Consider the following 18,819-nt stretch of genomic DNA (forward strand, 5'->3'; position numbering starts at 1 on the left):
TATCTGACCAAGTATGCTGACTCACTTGAACTAAACGGAACACTTTCGGGGTACTTCAAAGAGAAACGCAGAGCAACTCCACCCGTTCGGCAAAAAGCAGCTGGGTAACATTGTCTCTGGAGTGCGGCAGAGCAACTATCTAGAGATTTGTGTAAGACTTATTTTCTATGCCCGTGAGGATTGAGCCTGTGATCAAAGATATTGCAAGTGTTAAAAAAATTAAAGATTTGTACAATTTGTATATCAATCTAAAATATATTTTAAGCTATTTTATTATGTTTAAGAACCCCCCCCCCCCCCAGTGTTCAGCTCAAATGAATAATAACATGATAACAATATGATTCATATTGGCCAGGGATGTATTCTCTTCTGTTTTTTTTTAGAATATGTAAACTATAATTTGAATGTCATTGAAAGCGGTGGTAAAACCATGAGCTGCCCCAACACTGCACTGAAATATTTCATGATATGAACTTGCTGACCAGAGGCTATAAGAAAAGCAACTCTTTGTCTGAACTACAGTAGTTACTAAACCTGCTCGACCGCTCGCTGGTATTATGAAGTTTTTTTTAACTTTTCAAGCAGCAGTTGACCACACGAGGGCAGTGCTCAGCTGATCATCTGTATAGTCTCATCTGCAAGCAAGCAAGTGAATTAGATGAAACACAACAGCAACATTTTTCACAGTTGTTAGGGTTGTGAACCCAGAAAGGCCCATGTGCAGATATACTAGATAAGAAACTAGTGAAAGTCTTAATGAAACTGACGACAGCTTTATTCACCAAAACGATCAGTCGGATTCTCTTCTTATAATGTTGTTTAAAGTGGATTCCTTCTTGATTTGTGATTTATAAAAGCTGAAAAGATTTTTCTTTGAAAGAACAGTATTGAAAACTGGAAGCAGGAAAGTTGATTTACATCCCGTTCCTTTGTACCAGTTGCATACATATGTTGCTCTGTGTGCCAACATTAGCCGCTGGAATTGATGGAAGACCTTGTCCCCAGAAGCAACGGGGCTTCCGCCTCCCTGAATTCTTCCCTCAGCTCCCTTGACTACTCTGATCTGACCCTTTCCCACCCAGGTGGTGGCAGGGAGGTAAGAGAATAGAGAGTAGTGACAACAATTGCATGTACTGTATAACATACAACACACAGTAAACAATGACTGAATGCTCTAAGAAACTAGGCTATTATTTTGTACAACATATACTTTCCCATTGTTTCTTGCAGGATAAAGTGATTGGATCCCCAACACCCACTTCACTGGATCAGACACTTGGGTATGCCACTGTAAAATATTGTTACTCCCTCTGCATGACAGTGCCACAATTAACTTGATTCCTTGGAGGAAAAAAAAACACATTTTAGCGATTGTCCAAATCAAATATTCTAGTTCATCAGGCGCACTCAGCACACAAAGAACAGCTCTCCAACAGAATGAATGAATGTGGCCACCAACAGTCGGATAACACAAAACGCACAAACGCGACACGACAGTTAGCTGATTGTATCAGCTTTGTAGACCGTTGCATCTGCATTTGCCAAGAACACAAAGAAAGAGCTGGGAATTGTGTAGTGAGAACAGAGTGTAAGACAAATAACCGAAAACGAAGGTTCCAGCCCAGCAGACAGAGAACAGATGCTTCCCTCGTGGCTTATTTGGGCTGAGGAGAGGCCTGGTTTTATTCCTTTGAAAAGAATAATAGTTCTCTAAACAGAAGTAGTCATGCCTGTTTTCTATAATTTGTTCCCCAGTTTGACACGCTTCCTCTTCCCAATGTGGAAATCATTCAAAGTCTATATTACTGTAATACAAGTAACGCTGAACTAAAATAGAGCTTTTACACAAATGGCACTTTGTAACACAACTTAACTGCAGAAAATGAATCCATAAATATATATGACGACGGATCTTGTTATGTCCCTGGTGTTTACATGAGAAGACGCTATATAGCAATGGTTTAACACTCCATCACTTCACACCCAATCACTTCTGCAGAATAGACTTTGTTTCACCAGGCAGATCATTTGGATGCACAGTTGCATCATTTCCCATGATATACTGTGAAGTTAAGGCGGCTGTTCCTTTTCCACAAAACTTATGACAATATTTGACAGCTTGATACAATCAATTTAACTTTGTTTTCTACATTTTGTGCTGCTTCCCTCTGTTTCAGGAGGGATGCCGAGGACATGAGCCAATGGCAATGTGAGTTCAGGGGTCAAATCAGAGCACTGAGACAGTGGCTCAAGAGCATGGAGATGAAGCTACCTCCCATGGACCCCAGGGTCAGTTAGGTCCACTGTCTGTCTGCTTGCTGTCATTTCCCTCACCGTCTGTTTCACAGCACATCTATCTGTTCATCCATCAGACACACCTCAGCATGTTCTTTAGTTTTTCATTCTATGGAGTCATTTTCTTACAGTTATTATAGAAACCCCTGGATACAAAACTAAAGCATCTGTGGGCAAGCGACAAATCTTTCACATCTCAATGAGTTTGCCAGCCTCTGCAGTTCCAGAGAATATACAAACGTACATGTCCCCTGCCCTATTCTAATACCACTGCAATACAAACTATGTAACAAGAAAGTTTCTATAGCCATGCTAGGTGTTCTGTGAGGCTGCACTTTGAAATGCAAATGATGTTGGAGAATAAGTTGGTAAAGGCGCAACGAAACTAGGAAACTGAACCAATGACTTGCGTGAGTCATTTTTTTTTGTGTCTCTAAAAAAAAGAGGAAAGAGAATGTAGAGGAGTTTTTTTTTTCAACTTCTCAGAAGGGCACTGAGGTGGCCCTCCTCCACTCCTGCAGGGAGACTTCTTTAGGCCACAGGGGAACAGAGGGGCTGGGGAATCAGGCTCCATTGTGCCTGGCCCGGACAGCCAAGCTAGAGAAGTGCTTGGCACCGGAGGCCCTCTGCACACATGATCGAACACCCTGAAAAGACATCAGACCCAGATGCGAGGAAGAGGCAAGGGGGCAGAAAAAAGGAGGACCTTTGTGGTAAGAGTGTTCAGATCAGACTATGTAGGTATTTACTGAACACAAACAGATTTTGTGACATCACTATTTAGATAAATGCTTATAGAAATACTTGTCAGAGCTGGTGGCAGTCAGAGTGCTACTAGCTGAGTTAAAAGCCATGGTGCAACCATGGTGACCATTTAAGCCAACTCATTTTAAAATGAGCTCATAACCCAACCTACTGGTCACATTAAGTAACTCTGTCAACTAAATCCCAATGTTTGGTTAGCTGTTTACACATTTACCTTTTTCTTTGCAAGAGGTTGTTTTTGTCTGTAAAATGTCTGGTCTTGCTTTGAATGTATTTATGGTCAAAGTTGGCGGCTTTTTTTTGCCTTCAATCAATAATATTTCTTATCTCAGCCGCCTTACCTTTCCTTCAAGTTTGCTATACGTCAGTTGGGCAAATTCATCTGTTGTGTTGCTTCCGGTCTGCTGAACCAGTCAGAATAATCTAGTCTGGAGAGCAGTTCTGCATGGGCGAATGGCCGAGCGGCTCAGATTGTGTTAATAAACTATTGCTGCCTTTGTAAAATGGGAAAATCTGGAAATAACATGTTATTTTGCGGATTTTGTCCTTTGCCGACACTGAAACAATTCACCTAAAATGAGAGAAGCAATATTGTCACTGGGCTTAATCTGGTGTGTAAGAACTGACAGCAAACCTCTGCTCAATGCATCAACATAAAATGGCTCTTTAGTACCGCAAAGACAGAGGTAATATTTGTGACTATTCTTTGTCAAGGCGGAAGGGTTTTTAATCAATCGCTAATGAAAAGGAATGTATTTTGATTTAACAACGTGGTTAACTGAGGTTAATGTATTCAGTGTTTGGATTGATTTCACCATTAAATTAATTAAAAAGGCCAATAAACACTCTTTGCGTTTGAACCTGTATGACCTCTGAAAACACTCATCGTCGCGCCATCATAGAAAGTGTGTTGAAAAAAAAAAAAATTCCACAGGAGATCTTCCTAGTTCAACATTGTTTATTTACGTTGCATTTTAAGAAGTCACTGTTTCCATAGGAACTGACATGTAAGTTGCTCAGGCATGCCATATCACAAAGTGAAAGCTTGAATGCTTTGGAGAGCTTTGGTCTGACCCCCAGTGAGACTGTGTGAATTAAGGCGGTGTCTTTTTATCTCTGCCATGCCTTAATCATACTGCATCTGACCGTAGACCTTTGTCATGGTAATACTATTAGTCTGCTGCACTGCTGGTTGCAGTCTGAGCCGAAGGGACTCGTTAGTTAGCAGTATGAATGACTACATCCCTCAGCGGCCCCCCCGCCCAATCCACAGTCCTTTCTACAATACACAGGAGAGCCACACACCTACCTCTTTACACAAGGCGAGCCCTGGCACATCCTGTACAGCTTTCCCACAAACACTCAGACACACATGAGCTGGAAATTACAGGCTGTCAAGCGTAGACTTAATAAGCACTCACGTAGAAAAGCTCTGAAATCTGTGAATCCATGGCTTATGGACAAGAAAAACCTTAATGAGTAGTACTTCATTATCATTAGTAGTTTGAGTATTATATAGTATTGTTTTATTGATCGACAAAAAGAGGCTAAAATGGCTCAATACAACCAAGGAATGGGTATATATTTGGAAATGGTATTGAAAAATCGAAACTTTTTAACTAAAGATCTCAAAGGAAACATCTGAACATTGTGCTAAGGGGACACATCAGATATATTAGAAACCTCCCTGGTTCTGAATGATGTCTGAGTCAGTCTTTTGCATTCATGTGAGACAAAGCGTCTGCAGTGGAGTGTTGTGCTGGAGTAACTTTGATTCTCTACACTGTTGCCGGAGCATAATGTCGGTGACGAGTCAAAACGACATCTCTTCACTTTGACAGTCAGGTTGAGGTCAGAAGTTCTTCTCTGTGTCTCCCTGCCCCCCTCCCGCTGATGACATTCTTCTTGATAAAGACTCTCTGTGTTTTAAAGGTCTCTGGTTTCCCTGAGCCTGCGGCAGATGCTGCATCCCAAATAAGCCTTGTACACATGAACTTACAAACAGGCCCTGGAAGAGGGGTGAGAGATCACTGTTTATTGTCCTCTCCTCTCTGTCTCTGACAGCCAGCAAACAGTAATCCCTGCTCTTTGACACCGCTTCCCTAACCTTTAGGGAAAAGGGGCTTGTTGTTATTGCAGTGAATCAACAAGACAAATGAGCAATGAATAATGCTCTGATCTAAAGCAAACTTGTTTATTCTGACTCAGGTTGGGATTACAATGAAATCACTTTCTTTTTCTGTAACTTAGCATGGCAAACTGTTTTTCATCTTTTAGCACCTTTGTTATCTTTCCCTTCAAATTGTATTATTCATGTTTTATAGTTTAATTAATCGGGGTTAATGACAATATTGGGGCCTCCGCATTCATCGCCCTTGTCTTTCCGTCCTTGGTAGAAATTGTGGACTTATGGCTCTAAATCCTCTCTTCCTGAAAGCTGTTGAATAAAAAGCAGAATCGATGATATGGTTGAACTGCTCTATATGCCCAAGTTGCTAAATCCTCCTCTCATCCATGACTGCGATTTCCAGTATTCAAGCGGCCCAGCGGGCCCCAAGCAACCCAGTAGGGAAGCCCATCAGCCTTTCATCCACTTTTCTTGGAAGCAGCCTCTTTGGTTGATAAATGACAGTGCGCATGCTGAATGGTGCTTCTGGTTTGACCCTAAAAAGGGACCCCCTCTTTTTTCATTTTCTCATGAAGAGGGCTAATTACCATGTTCTGTAGAGGAGCCACTGAGGTCTTATTTAATTTGAAGGCAGCAGAGAGCTTGAGATAGTGGAGGAGGGGGTAAACAAGCCCGTGAAATTAATCTTTTTTTTTTTCTTTTTTTTTTCCTCAGCCATTTTGCTCATGGGATCTGTGATCTGTGCTGATTTGGAATCACATTCATTTGAAAGCCCCCCACCCCCCATTTTTTTAAACCTCCGTCCATTGGATTATCGAAAGCCTTTTGGAAGTATAAAGAGGTCCACTGAAGGGAAAATTAGCTGATTTCAGCAGCTTCCAATCTTACTACAACAGCAGTTTATTGCATCACTGCACAGCTCAGCATGTCAGGTGCTCTTCAACAACATGAGCTATCTCTTCGAGAACTATTTGGAGGATCTATGTGCACCTACTGTGAAATGGAAAGGAGAGGTTTTTGGCAATGCATTTGAGTAGTAGGGGTAGGCAGGAAGCTTAAAGCTGTGACCAGGTGTCGTAGTTGTACAACAATGTCTTCCTGGCAGAGTGGTGCCTCATCATTGCCAGCTTCTTTCAAATAAAGAAGACTGGGAATGTAGGTCTTACTTTCTCATTAAATGGCAGAAAGAACAGCCATCAGTGGGTGTGCGCATCTTTTACAGCTCGTCTGTACTATTTAACCCAGACTCACAGGAAGACGGGAAACTGGTATGAAAGCTTTATGTACCGATTGGTGTCCAAACAGACATTATACTCTTTTTTCTTTCTTACGGGCATTGAAGCTACTGCACTCATCAGGCATTTGCTAAAATTGTTATGAACGTTTATCTCATTTACCAGATGACAAAGTTTGCATTTGGAGGTCAGGTGGGTTTTTGCTGGTGCCTCTATAACTCTGACTCTGTTCAGCTGTAGATTGAGTTTGTCACCTGTCCAAAGCAGTGATGTTTTAAAGTACTTTTACATTGAAATGTCCTCTCTGGTTTCAGTCGCTGTATTAAAAAAAAAGGTGTTGACAACTACATGAATATGATCAGGCATTTAAAAAGTTAAGATCAAGGTTATGTTTCAACAGAAACTCGCCTGATTTACATGTTGTGTTAAATATATTGTGATAAAACAAAAAAGCGGACTTTTAGAATACATACAAACACGTTAGTCTGACATAAATCTATTAAATGGAGCTTCCTGGAAACGGGCAAACACTAATGCGGATGAGGATCGAATTACTCCTGCATGTAAACACTCAACTAGACTCTACATGGCCAAGGCGCTCCGTACATACTCCAAAGTTCCATCCTTTTGGATCTTTTTGTAAAAACAGTAAAGAGTAAGAGCATGTTAACACAGTCAAATGTCCAACAAAGCTTTTCTTTTGTCAAACGGCTAAAAACGTCGACCCATTAAGATTACATTGATCACTGATACCATTTTTTTGAGACTGCTCCTCTGCTTTTCTAAAATCCTGATTTTATAACTGCTGCATCATCTGACAATAATCCCCATCCAAGATGAGTAGAGATGGAGAGACAGTTCAAAGCAGTAGAATGTCTTGAACATTTTCTCATGGTCACAGCGTTGTGGCTTCGGACACATTCTCCTTCTATGCATCTATACTGGGACAAAGGTGGTGCTCCGGTTAAATGGTCAAGTTAAGCTATAACTGTAGCATTGACTCAATTGTGCATGTGACCATGCTGACTGTAATAATGTAGCCTACAACGTCAAAATATACTTGTCCTAAATGTGCCAGGTGATGATTCTCGCCCCCTGCAGCTAAACACGCAAAAAATGTTGGATTCACAAACCAGACTTCCCACTAAAATACATAGCTTGGATGTAGACGGTATTGCTAAGTAGCATGAAATTAGATAAAAGAAAAGAAAAAAGTGCGTCCATTCGTGCCTGTTAAAAGTTTCCTTTCAATATCTGTTTTGGGCTGTGTTATTTGTGTTATTGTGTTATTATACCTGTTGTGGTGTGATTAAAACACAATTGATTCAACTGATTACTCTTTCATGACCACTGGGGTATAGGGGTTAAATAACTTGACCCTTTGGTTGTCACCCTATTCAATTTACTCATAGCTGACAGGCATTTTCAGTTGTCCTTAAATTTAGACTGCAAGGGGATAACAGTAAGAAACAGGGTCACAACAGCAGTTATGACAAAGCTTATCCCATCTCAGCCAGCATACATCCCACAGACGCACGTGTAGTAAAACTAAAGCTTTTCCCAATCACTGTACTTTATGTTACTTTGCTCAAATGTTAATAGAAGAAATAGAAATAGAAAAATACTTTATTCATCCCCCAATGTGGTAAATTCAAATTAGTCAAGTAGCTCAAAAAATTATTAATATTTACAATGATTGTATATTAACAACAACAATAATAATACCAATTCTAACAAAAATACTACTACTAACTAATAATAATAATAAGAGATTATTAAATAAATAAATAAAAATGCATAATAATATGTTAACTAAAGGCTAAACTAAGATGGTGGAACTGTTGAATATTATTTGACTAAAAGGGTAGTTAGCCAAATCACCCATGCGTTCTAAAGTATAGCCTTGCAGCTGATGGCTCTTGAAATATCAGTCAGGTGTCAAATTTGCCATATTTGGTGGAACAAAGGGTTTCATTCTTACAGGCACACATGCTGTTAATGCTATTCTAATTATTGTGGACATAAGTCTGTGTTAATGGAGTCACACCATGATCACAGGACCCAGACCAAATAAATCTGGACTGCGCATACATTTAAAACTGAATAAATCCAGTTTGCACTGACACGTGCAAATACATGTCCATTCCCATATAACACAGTGGGCATCTTACATTAGCGCAAGTGGTATTGATTGCATGTTTCAATAAGTGATACATGTACTTACACAGGAGAGAGGCACATGCTGTGAGACTCTGTCTTTTCTGGTAGCAGTGCCTGAGAAACACAGAGAAATTGTGGATTGAAAAAGTCTACAGCACTTGTAACACTAGGTATCTGCATGCACGACTAGGTTTACTGGTAAGACAGAAGAAGAAACAGAGTTTGTACTACATCATCAAGCATGCATTTTGGGGCTCAGTCGGTTGGTTGATTATTTGGTTGGCTGGCCAAAGACAGAGCAGTGGACTAAAGACTGCAGGACTGTGGCTGTAATTGTTTTTGGGAGACGGTAACCTGTATGAAGACTCCTATTGGTTTACTGGTTTACACCTGCAAACAACATCATTTCCAGAGATATTTCTGGTGCTACTTTGACGTGTCATTAATGGCTACACAATAAACAAAAGGTGTGTAAACGGTGGTTCAATAGTGTTGCCATGCAATGTGACATTTCTAAGCCAAATATTGTGACTTTTTAATAAATGGGCCATGATGGACCTCCCCCTCGGTGGTCCTTATTTTGGTTTCCCATGCCAAAAGCATAGAAAAGACCCTGAATTATCATCCCAGTTCTCTGTATTTAGTGTTTGCTTTCAGCCCCTTTGTTTAAAGGCTTGGGTTGCAACGACTGGAAGTAAGTTGAAAAGTAATCTGAGATGTTTTACAGTAATTAGTTGTCTTTGTTGCTGCTGTGGAGACTGCTGTACTAACTCTGAATGGGGAATCAGGGACCGCAAGGGGGTGGGGGTGAATGTGTGAGTGGGTGGATAGCAGGGTGGGTGTGGGTCCCTTCTTTTGTACCCTGCACTTCTCTCCCTCACCATCCACAGAGGGAACGGGCTAAGGCAGCTGTCACTTAACATGTGAATGTTTCGAGGGCGGCCCAGGGGTCTTTGGAAAACTCTCCTTTTTAGCCCCCCAGCCCATTTTTCAAGCAGAAGCAGCGTGGAGTTTCTGAGCCACAGTCAGACTCAGAGGAGGGGCTTCGCTGGAAGGGGGAGAGGGTGAAAGAAAGAAAGCCTGATGAAGGTAAAGAGGGCACTTTGCCGCCAAGCTGCCTGGTACAGGAGCAACCTGAGCCGGGGCAGCGCGGATGAGAATGCAGCCGTGGTGGCGTTACATGGAACGGGCACAATCTGACCTCCTTGTGAAAACTCTTGGCTGAGAACTGTGGGAGTTCATCTGAGCCGTTGGAATACATTGTCTTCATCTGGGCGCCCTATCCCATCGGTGGCGTTAACAAGGAAGGAATTCCTCTATCACAGCTCCCATAACAAAGAAGAAAGGGAGAGGAGCAGAGCTGGTGGGAGGAGAAGTGAAGTGAAGAGAAGGGAGGGGTGCACTGTGAGGGGAGAGGAGGACATTGTTTGCCTGTGACTGTGGGCAACGGAAAAGCATGAGTTATCAGGGCATGCGTGAGTGTGTTTATAAAGTGTGTTTGCATGCGAGTATGTGTAAATAAGTGGACTGATTGAGTGTGTGTTGGTTGGAGTATGCATGTGCAAGTGTGTGAGTTACCTTCAATTTGGGATGTTGGAGCTGGGAGGCCGTTCAAAGGATGCTCAAACAAAGCTGGATTTTTTTTTCCCTTTCTCTCCCTTTTGAATGGTGATTGAGGGCCAGCTGGATTCCTTTACTCATGCTGTTGGGCTGAGCTCTGCTTCAGGGTAAGTGCAATTAACGTAAGCTTCTAACCGCCAAAACTGCCATTAACTCGGGATTGCCGCAGAGAAAGTTTGATTTTGGACTCTGTTGGACAGCGACTGAACCAGGGAGCCATGTGACAGCAAATACATTCAGATTGAGGCTTTCCCATTTATTCTAACTACTTTATGAAATATTAGTTTAGCTAAGGATGAAATATTCCAGAAGTCAAACATCAATGTGAATGGATCATTCTAATGTGAGTATATTTCATTTAGTCAAACATTTCGGACCTTCATCTTTCCAAAGCCCCAGTGCTGTTTATTTCACACAGAAGCTTTGTGTTGATTACTCACAGAACTGGTGGAAGAAAACATCTGACCTTATCCACCATATCCACCCTTAAATGTTATGAGTCTCATGGGTGAATGCACAGCTGCCATCTTTGATTAGGGGACCACTACAATGATTACTACTTCAGGACCTCCATTAAGAGAGACCAACAGGCAACAGTGAGACAACACAATGGGGCTCGACTGTTGTGAAGGATGATTATTGTTCTGCTCCTGATTACAAATCCACCCATATACTGCATCTTGAATCATCTGAATGGATAAATGAGTTGTGAATTGTATCTTTTTTTAAGATGCTGCTCAAAACCCCTTTTATGTTCACACTTGTGTAAATGGCACCCACACTGAGAAGATAGAGTAAGAAGATAAGAACTGAACATGAAATATAACGCTGTAATATGCTCTTCCTTTACACAACAACATTAGGGTCTTTAATTTAATATTTCTCTTGCTATACTATGGTAAGGCCTCCATACTGTGGTCATAATCCAGTTAACCCCAGAGTGGACTCCAGTCATGTGTTATAAATCACAGCTGAGAGCAGACAGAGGGCTGGTCTGAATTGATGGCCATTTCGCCAAAGGTTAAGTGATGGAATGGTTAGGTCATTTGCAATATTAAATAAACAGTAGAGTAGTTCTCTGGTTCCCTGCTTCTCTTTCTAGTATCATTAAGATATAAAGTGAGAGGCATATATTAACCACAGGACTGAGGCTTATTGACACTGTCACATTTGTAATCATTTTAGAAAAATGTAGGTCACTGAATAGTTCCCCCTTTTGCTTTATTTATATCAGCATCTGAGTGGCCTTTTCTATTCTAAATTATGAAAATGAAAATTTGTAAGCATATTTAGCTAAAATAGCACCCTGCTGTTAATGCATCATGTCATAAAACTACTTAAGACATTGTCACAGCTATACATATATAATGTATATATAGCTGTGAGATCAGTTCAGAGGAAACCATGTAATTTAGCAGATGACCACACATTTGGTACAGTAAGCAGGCACGACACACCCTCTCTTGAATTGTTAACCCATGTGGAAACATCCACAGACACTCTCTGCTCTCCTCAGGAGACTGCTGGGCAGTGATCTGAGCTAACTGGGTAATCATTGATCTTGAGGCTGGGGCTTTGTCTGGGCACCACTCTCTGATCTGACTGTGCACTCCCCTGTGGACCCCTGGACTGCATCATCTGCTCAGCAGAGACATACATGACGCATGTAATTACTAGCCTAATGCACATGGAGCCATTATATCAAAGCTGGTCATTGGTGGACTCTCTCTAATTTGAATTCTTTCTTAAATTGTTTTTATCTTTACACAACCAAATAAGACTTCATTCAAATTTGGAGTGGAATCTGAATGTAGCACAATGAGAGGCTTGTCCTAACTGCAGATTTTCTTTGTCTAACCTCAGGCAAAGATAAAAAGATCTGCTTATTCAGCATAATGTTGTCTGCCAGGGGCACAAGTGTAACATCTAACTGTATCCATGCAGCACCGTGCATCTGCCCCTTTTGGCATTTTCAAATCATGGAAAAAAAGGAGGAGCTAACGTCCCAATTTCCTCCTAACTGACCCATATCGCCCTCGCCACCACCAGATCATTAGCCACCAAGCGTGACCTGAACTGACCTGTATAATTCTGAATGGACCAGTCCAACCCTAACTCAGAGGGAGGACCCAGCTTAAACAGGAACCCTTACTGTGATCTCCTGATGGGCTCACCTCAGCTCCTCCATGCCAAGATAATTACATTCACCTTTAACCCCTCTGTCAAAACAATGAAGGCACTGAGCTGAAGGGACGGTAGACAGGCTGACACAGTTTGAAACGGTCAGTGCCAGTGAATCTTATCAGTAACATTGACTAGAACATTGTACAATAAGTATCAATAAGAGTGTCCTACAAACTCCGGCTGCTGACCTTTATGCAAAAGAATTCATTTGTCAACAAGCATCTGTTTTTCTACATATTGTAAGATATGCTGTTGATTTTGTTTGTCCTGCCAACCTTCCCACAACCCCCTCCTTGTGTTGACACCGAAGAGAAATGAGACGATATTTGCATTTTTATGGCTGTCATATTTGATCAGATCCTAAGCGGGTTTCCCAGGGCTGGTCCAGGCTGAGTTGCAGACTGTGCTGGCTGCTTGCCACCAGTCTTTCTGTGCCAGGCTCAACTGTAGGATCCTCGACAAGCTTGTCACATTGATTTCTAAGCCCAGAATATCTCGGTTGATGATGTGAGATAGAGAAGAGGATGCGTGCATGTGCTCAAAGAAAAAAGACAAAAGGATGGTGGAATATGCTGGCCAAGTACGTCTGCATACTTGGGCAGCATATTCCCCATCCTTGTAGTTCCCTCTGCTCCTTCAGTGCCAAGTAAAGAGCAGCGATGCACATTAAGGATGAAAGAGACGGGTTTTAATTAGTCTTTTTGGTATTATTTTTTGGAGATGTGACGAGCAGCTACATTTTTAAAGAAAGAACAGTCATGAAATTTTGTTTATTAACCAAATGAGCAATTGTTTTATTGCATGATGACTCTGAGCCCCCCTTTTTTTATTTTAGGTAGCTGAGGGATCTTCCGCATGCATGGCCAAGGGGCCTTACTTCACCTATTACCTCACTAGCCTGTGGGCTGAAGGATTATGGGTAACCTCATCAGCCGTCCCAGCTGCCTGGGCCAGAAATCCAAGCACGTGAGGTCAGACGAGGGCTTCTTGAAGGAGTGCTACCACAGAAAAAAAGAGTGGCAGCCCCCTGAGCAAGATGGTGAGGCCAAAAAGGAAGAGGAGTTCAAAGATAAACCCAGAGAGGATGCAAACAAGAAAAGAGAGGCAGAGAGAGACAAGGAAACAGAAGAACTTGATCATAAGAGGGAGGAGGGTACACATACTCCGATTTCGGATAAAACTCTTCACAGCTCTCCTGCCTCGACAATCAGGAGTTCCAGCACTCTGGAAAATGCCTGGCACAGCAGCCCTTCTCCAATGAAAACGTCCCGAAATGGGACTCTAACCAGGAGGACAGTGCCTCCTGAGTTTGCCAGATCTCCTCTGGCTCACCCAGACACAAGTGCTGCAGACAGGAGGGCCAGCTACCACAGGAGAGACTCTAGAGAAGGAAGCCCCTGGTCTTGGAAGACTGTGGCATCACGTGAGGTCACAGAGGTGACTGAGGTGACAGAGACAACCGTAACAGAGATCGTGGAAGTTACAGAGTATCCGTCTGGAGATAAAGGAGGGACGCCTATAGTTACCAGAACCATTAGAGTCCTGAATGGTGTCGCAGAAGAACTTGCTGAGGTTGAATCACTGACTTCCAAATATGAGAAATGGCATCTTTCTTCTATTTTAGTCTTTCATTTCATCTTCACTTATATTTTTCATCTGCACCCGTCTTTGTAACTGTCACTTGTATCATATGGTGGTGGGTCTTTTCACAACATGAATTTCATGAATTGACATATCACATGAACTGTCTTTACCTTGCAGCTTCAAACTGATGGACGTTCAGGTTCAGACCAAGATTCCAGTCTGGATAGTTGGAGGGTATGTTGAATGCTTACCCTCCTTGTGTTGCAGCACCTAAAGTGATGTGTTTCTCTTCAAATCATCGGCCTATTTTCATTTAGTTTTACTTAAATTGCTATCTTATCGGTTTTCCCCAGGGAAGAAAATCTGCCTTGGCACTGAAAGATGTGTCAACAGACTCTGAAACGTTTCTCCAAAACTTGGATGCTTTGGTCACATGGGTCAGTGAGATAGAGGAACTCACATTTAATCAGAAACCTCCATCATCAGAGGTCAAAGTGGTGAAAGCACAGCTCCAAGAACAAAAGGTTTGTTATCCGGAACATTACATCACCTCATTTCTTGTTCCAGAAAGCATATGAGGTACTACAGTTGGTCAAACACATCTGAAAGATTAACCTAAAGAAAGGTGTTCTGAGGTCATGGAAAACGCTCAACCACCTCCTTTATTGGATAACTTCTGCTTTATTCAGTGGTGAAGGGGTGGCATTTCTAGTCACAATGAGTTTCAGTAAGTCTTTGTGAAAGGGAATGAGAAAAGCAGTTTATCTTTCAGCTGCAGTCCCACCTATTGAAAACTCTTCAGAATAGGTGAAACCTGTCTGGTTCTTGACGTAAGCCTGAAACATGAGACAAGGCTTCCTTCATCAGACACAAAAGCAGGCAAGAGGCAAGAATAGGGATTTGATAATGTTAACTCTTGCTGCAGGGGATCAGAATGCATATATAAAATAAACATTTACTGAACTGTGCATAACCAGTATACATAATATGTAATAACCAATCATTTGATAAACTTATGACTCTAGCTAAGATGTTCTGTTACACAGCTCCTGCAGCGCCTCCTAACAGACCGTAGGCGTAGTATGGACTCCATGATGCTGAATGGCCCTCGGCTGGTGGAGGCCCACCCAGGAGAGGAAAGGGAACAGGCAAAGGTCAAGCTCTCCACTCTGAAACAGAAGTGGGAGGCCTTACAGCTGGAGGCAGAGAAAAGGTCAGCTTCTTTTACTGGCAATGCCACACTTTCTTCAGCCAAGGCTTGTTGAATCATTCTCTTCAAACCATACTCATCAAATACCAAAACTCTGGCAGGAGGGCGAGTTTGGAGCTCATTCTGCCAAAAGCCGAGCTGTTCGAAGAAGGAGTGGACAGCTTGCAGCAGTGGCTCATATCTGTGGAACAGACGCTAGGTGAACTGCGAAACGCAGAGAGAGTGATGCTGCATCTCTCAGAGGCCACGGAAAGGGCCAAGGTTAGAAATCAACCATGTGTCATCTAAATGAATTAATAAATGTCGACTATGTTGCGTCAGTGGAGAGATCTAACTTTTTTTTCCCCCCACCCTTTTTAGGCTGTTCTTGATGAGATCCAAGTCAAGACTGCCGAACTAGGGAAAATACAGAAGTCAGGTCATGATTTAATGGAGGCTATTTCAGGTAATGTCTATCAAATAAATATGCACAGTCCTGCAGTGTTTATGTCAAAATGCTAAATCATCTAAATGACTGAATTTCAACAAATATCACGTAGTACCAGTCAAATCTGACAAATGTCTGTAAACTCAATCTAAGTTGCAGAACAACATTACTGTTCCCAATTTCAGCCCCAACTATCAGCAAACCGATACATTCCGCAGGTCTAACTATATGAATTGCGATTCATCCTTCATTTCAGAGGAGGAAGCCCATCAGGTACAGGAAAAGATGGATGCCTTGCGTATTCGTTGCTCTGTTCTGAGTCTGAGCAGTCTGGACGTGCTGCAGAGGCTGGAGCAGGCCCTCGAAGCCTCCAGCCGATGCACTTCCAGCCAGGAGGACCTCCACCTGTGGCTGGGTCGCATTGAGAGGGAGCTCTTGGGGGCAGCAGCGGCACAGACACATGTTGGAGATGCAGTCCTGTGTGCAGCGGAGAGACAGAGGGTGATGTTTCCACATTCCACATATTCTACTCTTTCTATGCCCGACAGTCTAGAGGGGATTTCCACCATGAACAAATTGTCAGTTTATTTCGTGGTTTAACGAAGAAACAACCACGCACAATCATAATCTCACCAACTCGTTCTGTGTTTTTATTATTCTGTGTTTTTATCATTTTATCATTCTGTGGCATGTTTTTAGAACATTTACCTCGAGCACCTGGGGAAACTATGCAAGCACAGGGGGAGCATGCACATTCACTACAGAAAGGACTGACAACAAGAAGGTTAAACCAGAAACAAAAGTAATCAAGATTGGTAGCATGTGATTCATAGTCACAGCTGATGGATTAAAACTTCATTGACCTCTGGCAAAGAGGTTGGGACTGTTCACCAATCTTATAGCAGTGATCTCAGCTAAACGCGCTCTTTTCTGGTTAAAGTATAAATGAATAAAATGAAATAAAACAGGTAACTGCCTGAACACGCTCACTCTTTATTCACCCTAATTACCTGACATAAAAAATGTTGGCGACAGAAACGACTGTGGCTATTTAGGTCAACAGTTAGCACGAAAGCAAAAAAAAAGGGTATTTCACAGATTCAGCAAAATAGCATTTTAATTAAGAAACCTAGGACATATTAATATTATATTTCCTATAAGCTTATTTTCTTTTTAACTTAAATTCAAGTAAACTAGGTAACGGGATTAGTCAAAGCAAAAAAATAATGTATTTATTTTCAAAGCAAAGTGTGCTAATAACTGTGAATTTGCATCAACGCAAACTAGCACTTTCCCAGCTGAGCTAAGTGTGTTTGCGCTTTGCCATTAAGCTGTCTATGTCATCAGACATTACAGCTTTAATGACCTACGGACAAGACGTCTATTACATTTTATTAACGTAGACATATTTACCAGATAACACCATGGGACCTTTTTGTTTTATCTGCCGTAATTGTCACATTTAATCTTAGAAGCATGCAACATTTCAATCATATAACCTCAGGGAAGACAAGGGTGTCGTTAATTTTGTCATATGTAGATCCCTCAATTAATGGGATTAGTCCCACCTGCGTTCTCCCTGCTGTTCAATAATTAGGCTATGACTTTTGTAATGCTAATACAAACACCGGGGTTCAGGTGCTTCCCAGAAGCTTCCTTGCATTTACCTCATGTTACAGTACAGTTATATTACCTTATGTTTGTGTTTGAGCACATTTTGAGCAACACACAGTTTAACCTAAATATTTCTACATGATTAAAAGTGTAATGTAAAAATCCTACAGATGGTTTGCCCTAAGCTGGTATGTGAAATATTAGCATCATATGCAAAAGACAATGTTGCCATTGATATTCTAACAAATGATATTTGCATATCATTATCAGCTGGAGCAGGCGGTGGTAAAGGAGGTGGCTTGGTTCAAAAACACTGCGCTGAGTCTTGAAAAGCTGAGAACCATTCATTTGGATCCAGAGCTCATTGCAGAGCAGCTCTATGAACAGAAGGTCAGCACAATGTTTTAGTATAAATATCTAATTAAATAGATATACCATCACATTTTTAAGAAAGTCTGTGTAAATTCACCAGAGTTATGTTTGAATTTAATTCAATCTGACACCATTTTTCTTCCACAGATTTTGGCAGTAGAAATCCTTCAGCACAGGTTCAACATCGAGAAGATGGTGAAGATCGCTGAAATCCTGATGAGCTACGGAGAGGAAGGAGAAGCTGGGGATCTTCGGGTAAACTCCTAACTTTGTATAACGATACTTTTTTATAGATAAAGCAACCAGGTGTGCTGGTGGAGGTGGCTCAAATGCACTTTTTCATGTTATATATTTCCATCTAGACCCCAGTGGAGGCCTTACAGGAACAATGCAACATCACCTCAGCCACCAATGCCCATGTGGTCCTGCAGCTCGAGCATGCTCAGTCTCTTCTTGTCCAATTCTCTGAAAGCCTCACTGAGGTTTCACCGTGGCTAGAGGAAACTCAGACACTCATTGGCCAGCTTTCCCTGAGCACAATAAGCTATGAAGCATTTAGGGAACAACAAGACCTCTTACAGGTAGGAGAAACTTGCTTCGTCAAATTGGAGTGCCAGTTTTTTTTTTTCTTCCCCCATTATCTCTCTTTGTCCTGGTTAACAAAGAAGTCCTTTCGTACTTCACCGTTTGCCACCATTTTCTCTGAATTAAATGAGTTGGTCTGCTCAAGCCCAGTTCATGAATGTAATCTACTTGATGACAGGGTTACTCCTCTACCACTGTAGCATAATGGTGGTTCCATTTTTGTCGGATATGTCATTGAAAACACAACATTTTTATCTGATCCTTTTCTTCCTATTTTAGGGATTAGACTCAAATCAGGTTCTTTCTTGGAAGAAAAAAAAATTCTGAAATGTTATTACACTTATTCTTCTCTTTTCTCTGCCAAGGGTCTCAGAGAGTCTATAGCGGAACATCGTCCTTTGATTGCACGCTTATGCTCCCTTGCAAAGCGCTTGTCAGAGCTAAACCCCATTCAGGGTGACCAGTTCTGTCGTAAGGCAACAGAGGCTGAGGAGCAGCATAGAGCCATCAGAGATCGGGTCAAAGAGACTGCCAATCTACTTGAAGAGTCCTTGCCACGATTCACACAAGTATGGGTTGTTGTTTTTTCTTTTTCTTTTGTCGTCCAGTAAATACACTCTATTGGAAATTTAAAAAAAAA

General features: G+C 41.7%; 1 protein-coding gene across 1 annotated transcript in view; it reads left to right on the plus strand.

Moving 5' to 3' along the window:
- The first annotated feature begins 977 nt into the window (after window positions 1-977).
- Window positions 978-18,819, plus strand: part of macf1b (microtubule actin crosslinking factor 1b) — a 30,632-nt gene continuing 12,790 nt past the window's right edge. Inside the window, exons 1-13 of the mRNA XM_075464942.1 lie at window positions 978-1,096; window positions 1,231-1,280; window positions 2,178-2,289; window positions 14,149-14,205; window positions 14,325-14,495; window positions 15,018-15,184; window positions 15,283-15,442; window positions 15,542-15,626; window positions 15,865-16,109; window positions 17,493-17,612; window positions 17,742-17,849; window positions 17,957-18,175; window positions 18,545-18,748. Of these exons, the coding sequence (XP_075321057.1) occupies window positions 986-1,096; window positions 1,231-1,280; window positions 2,178-2,289; window positions 14,149-14,205; window positions 14,325-14,495; window positions 15,018-15,184; window positions 15,283-15,442; window positions 15,542-15,626; window positions 15,865-16,109; window positions 17,493-17,612; window positions 17,742-17,849; window positions 17,957-18,175; window positions 18,545-18,748 (1,809 nt within the window). The 5' untranslated portion in view covers window positions 978-985. The remainder of the gene's footprint in view (window positions 1,097-1,230; window positions 1,281-2,177; window positions 2,290-14,148; window positions 14,206-14,324; window positions 14,496-15,017; window positions 15,185-15,282; window positions 15,443-15,541; window positions 15,627-15,864; window positions 16,110-17,492; window positions 17,613-17,741; window positions 17,850-17,956; window positions 18,176-18,544; window positions 18,749-18,819) is intronic.

This window comes from Odontesthes bonariensis, chromosome 5, assembly GCF_027942865.1.
Source record: "Odontesthes bonariensis isolate fOdoBon6 chromosome 5, fOdoBon6.hap1, whole genome shotgun sequence".
Taxonomy (NCBI): domain Eukaryota; kingdom Metazoa; phylum Chordata; class Actinopteri; order Atheriniformes; family Atherinopsidae; genus Odontesthes; species Odontesthes bonariensis.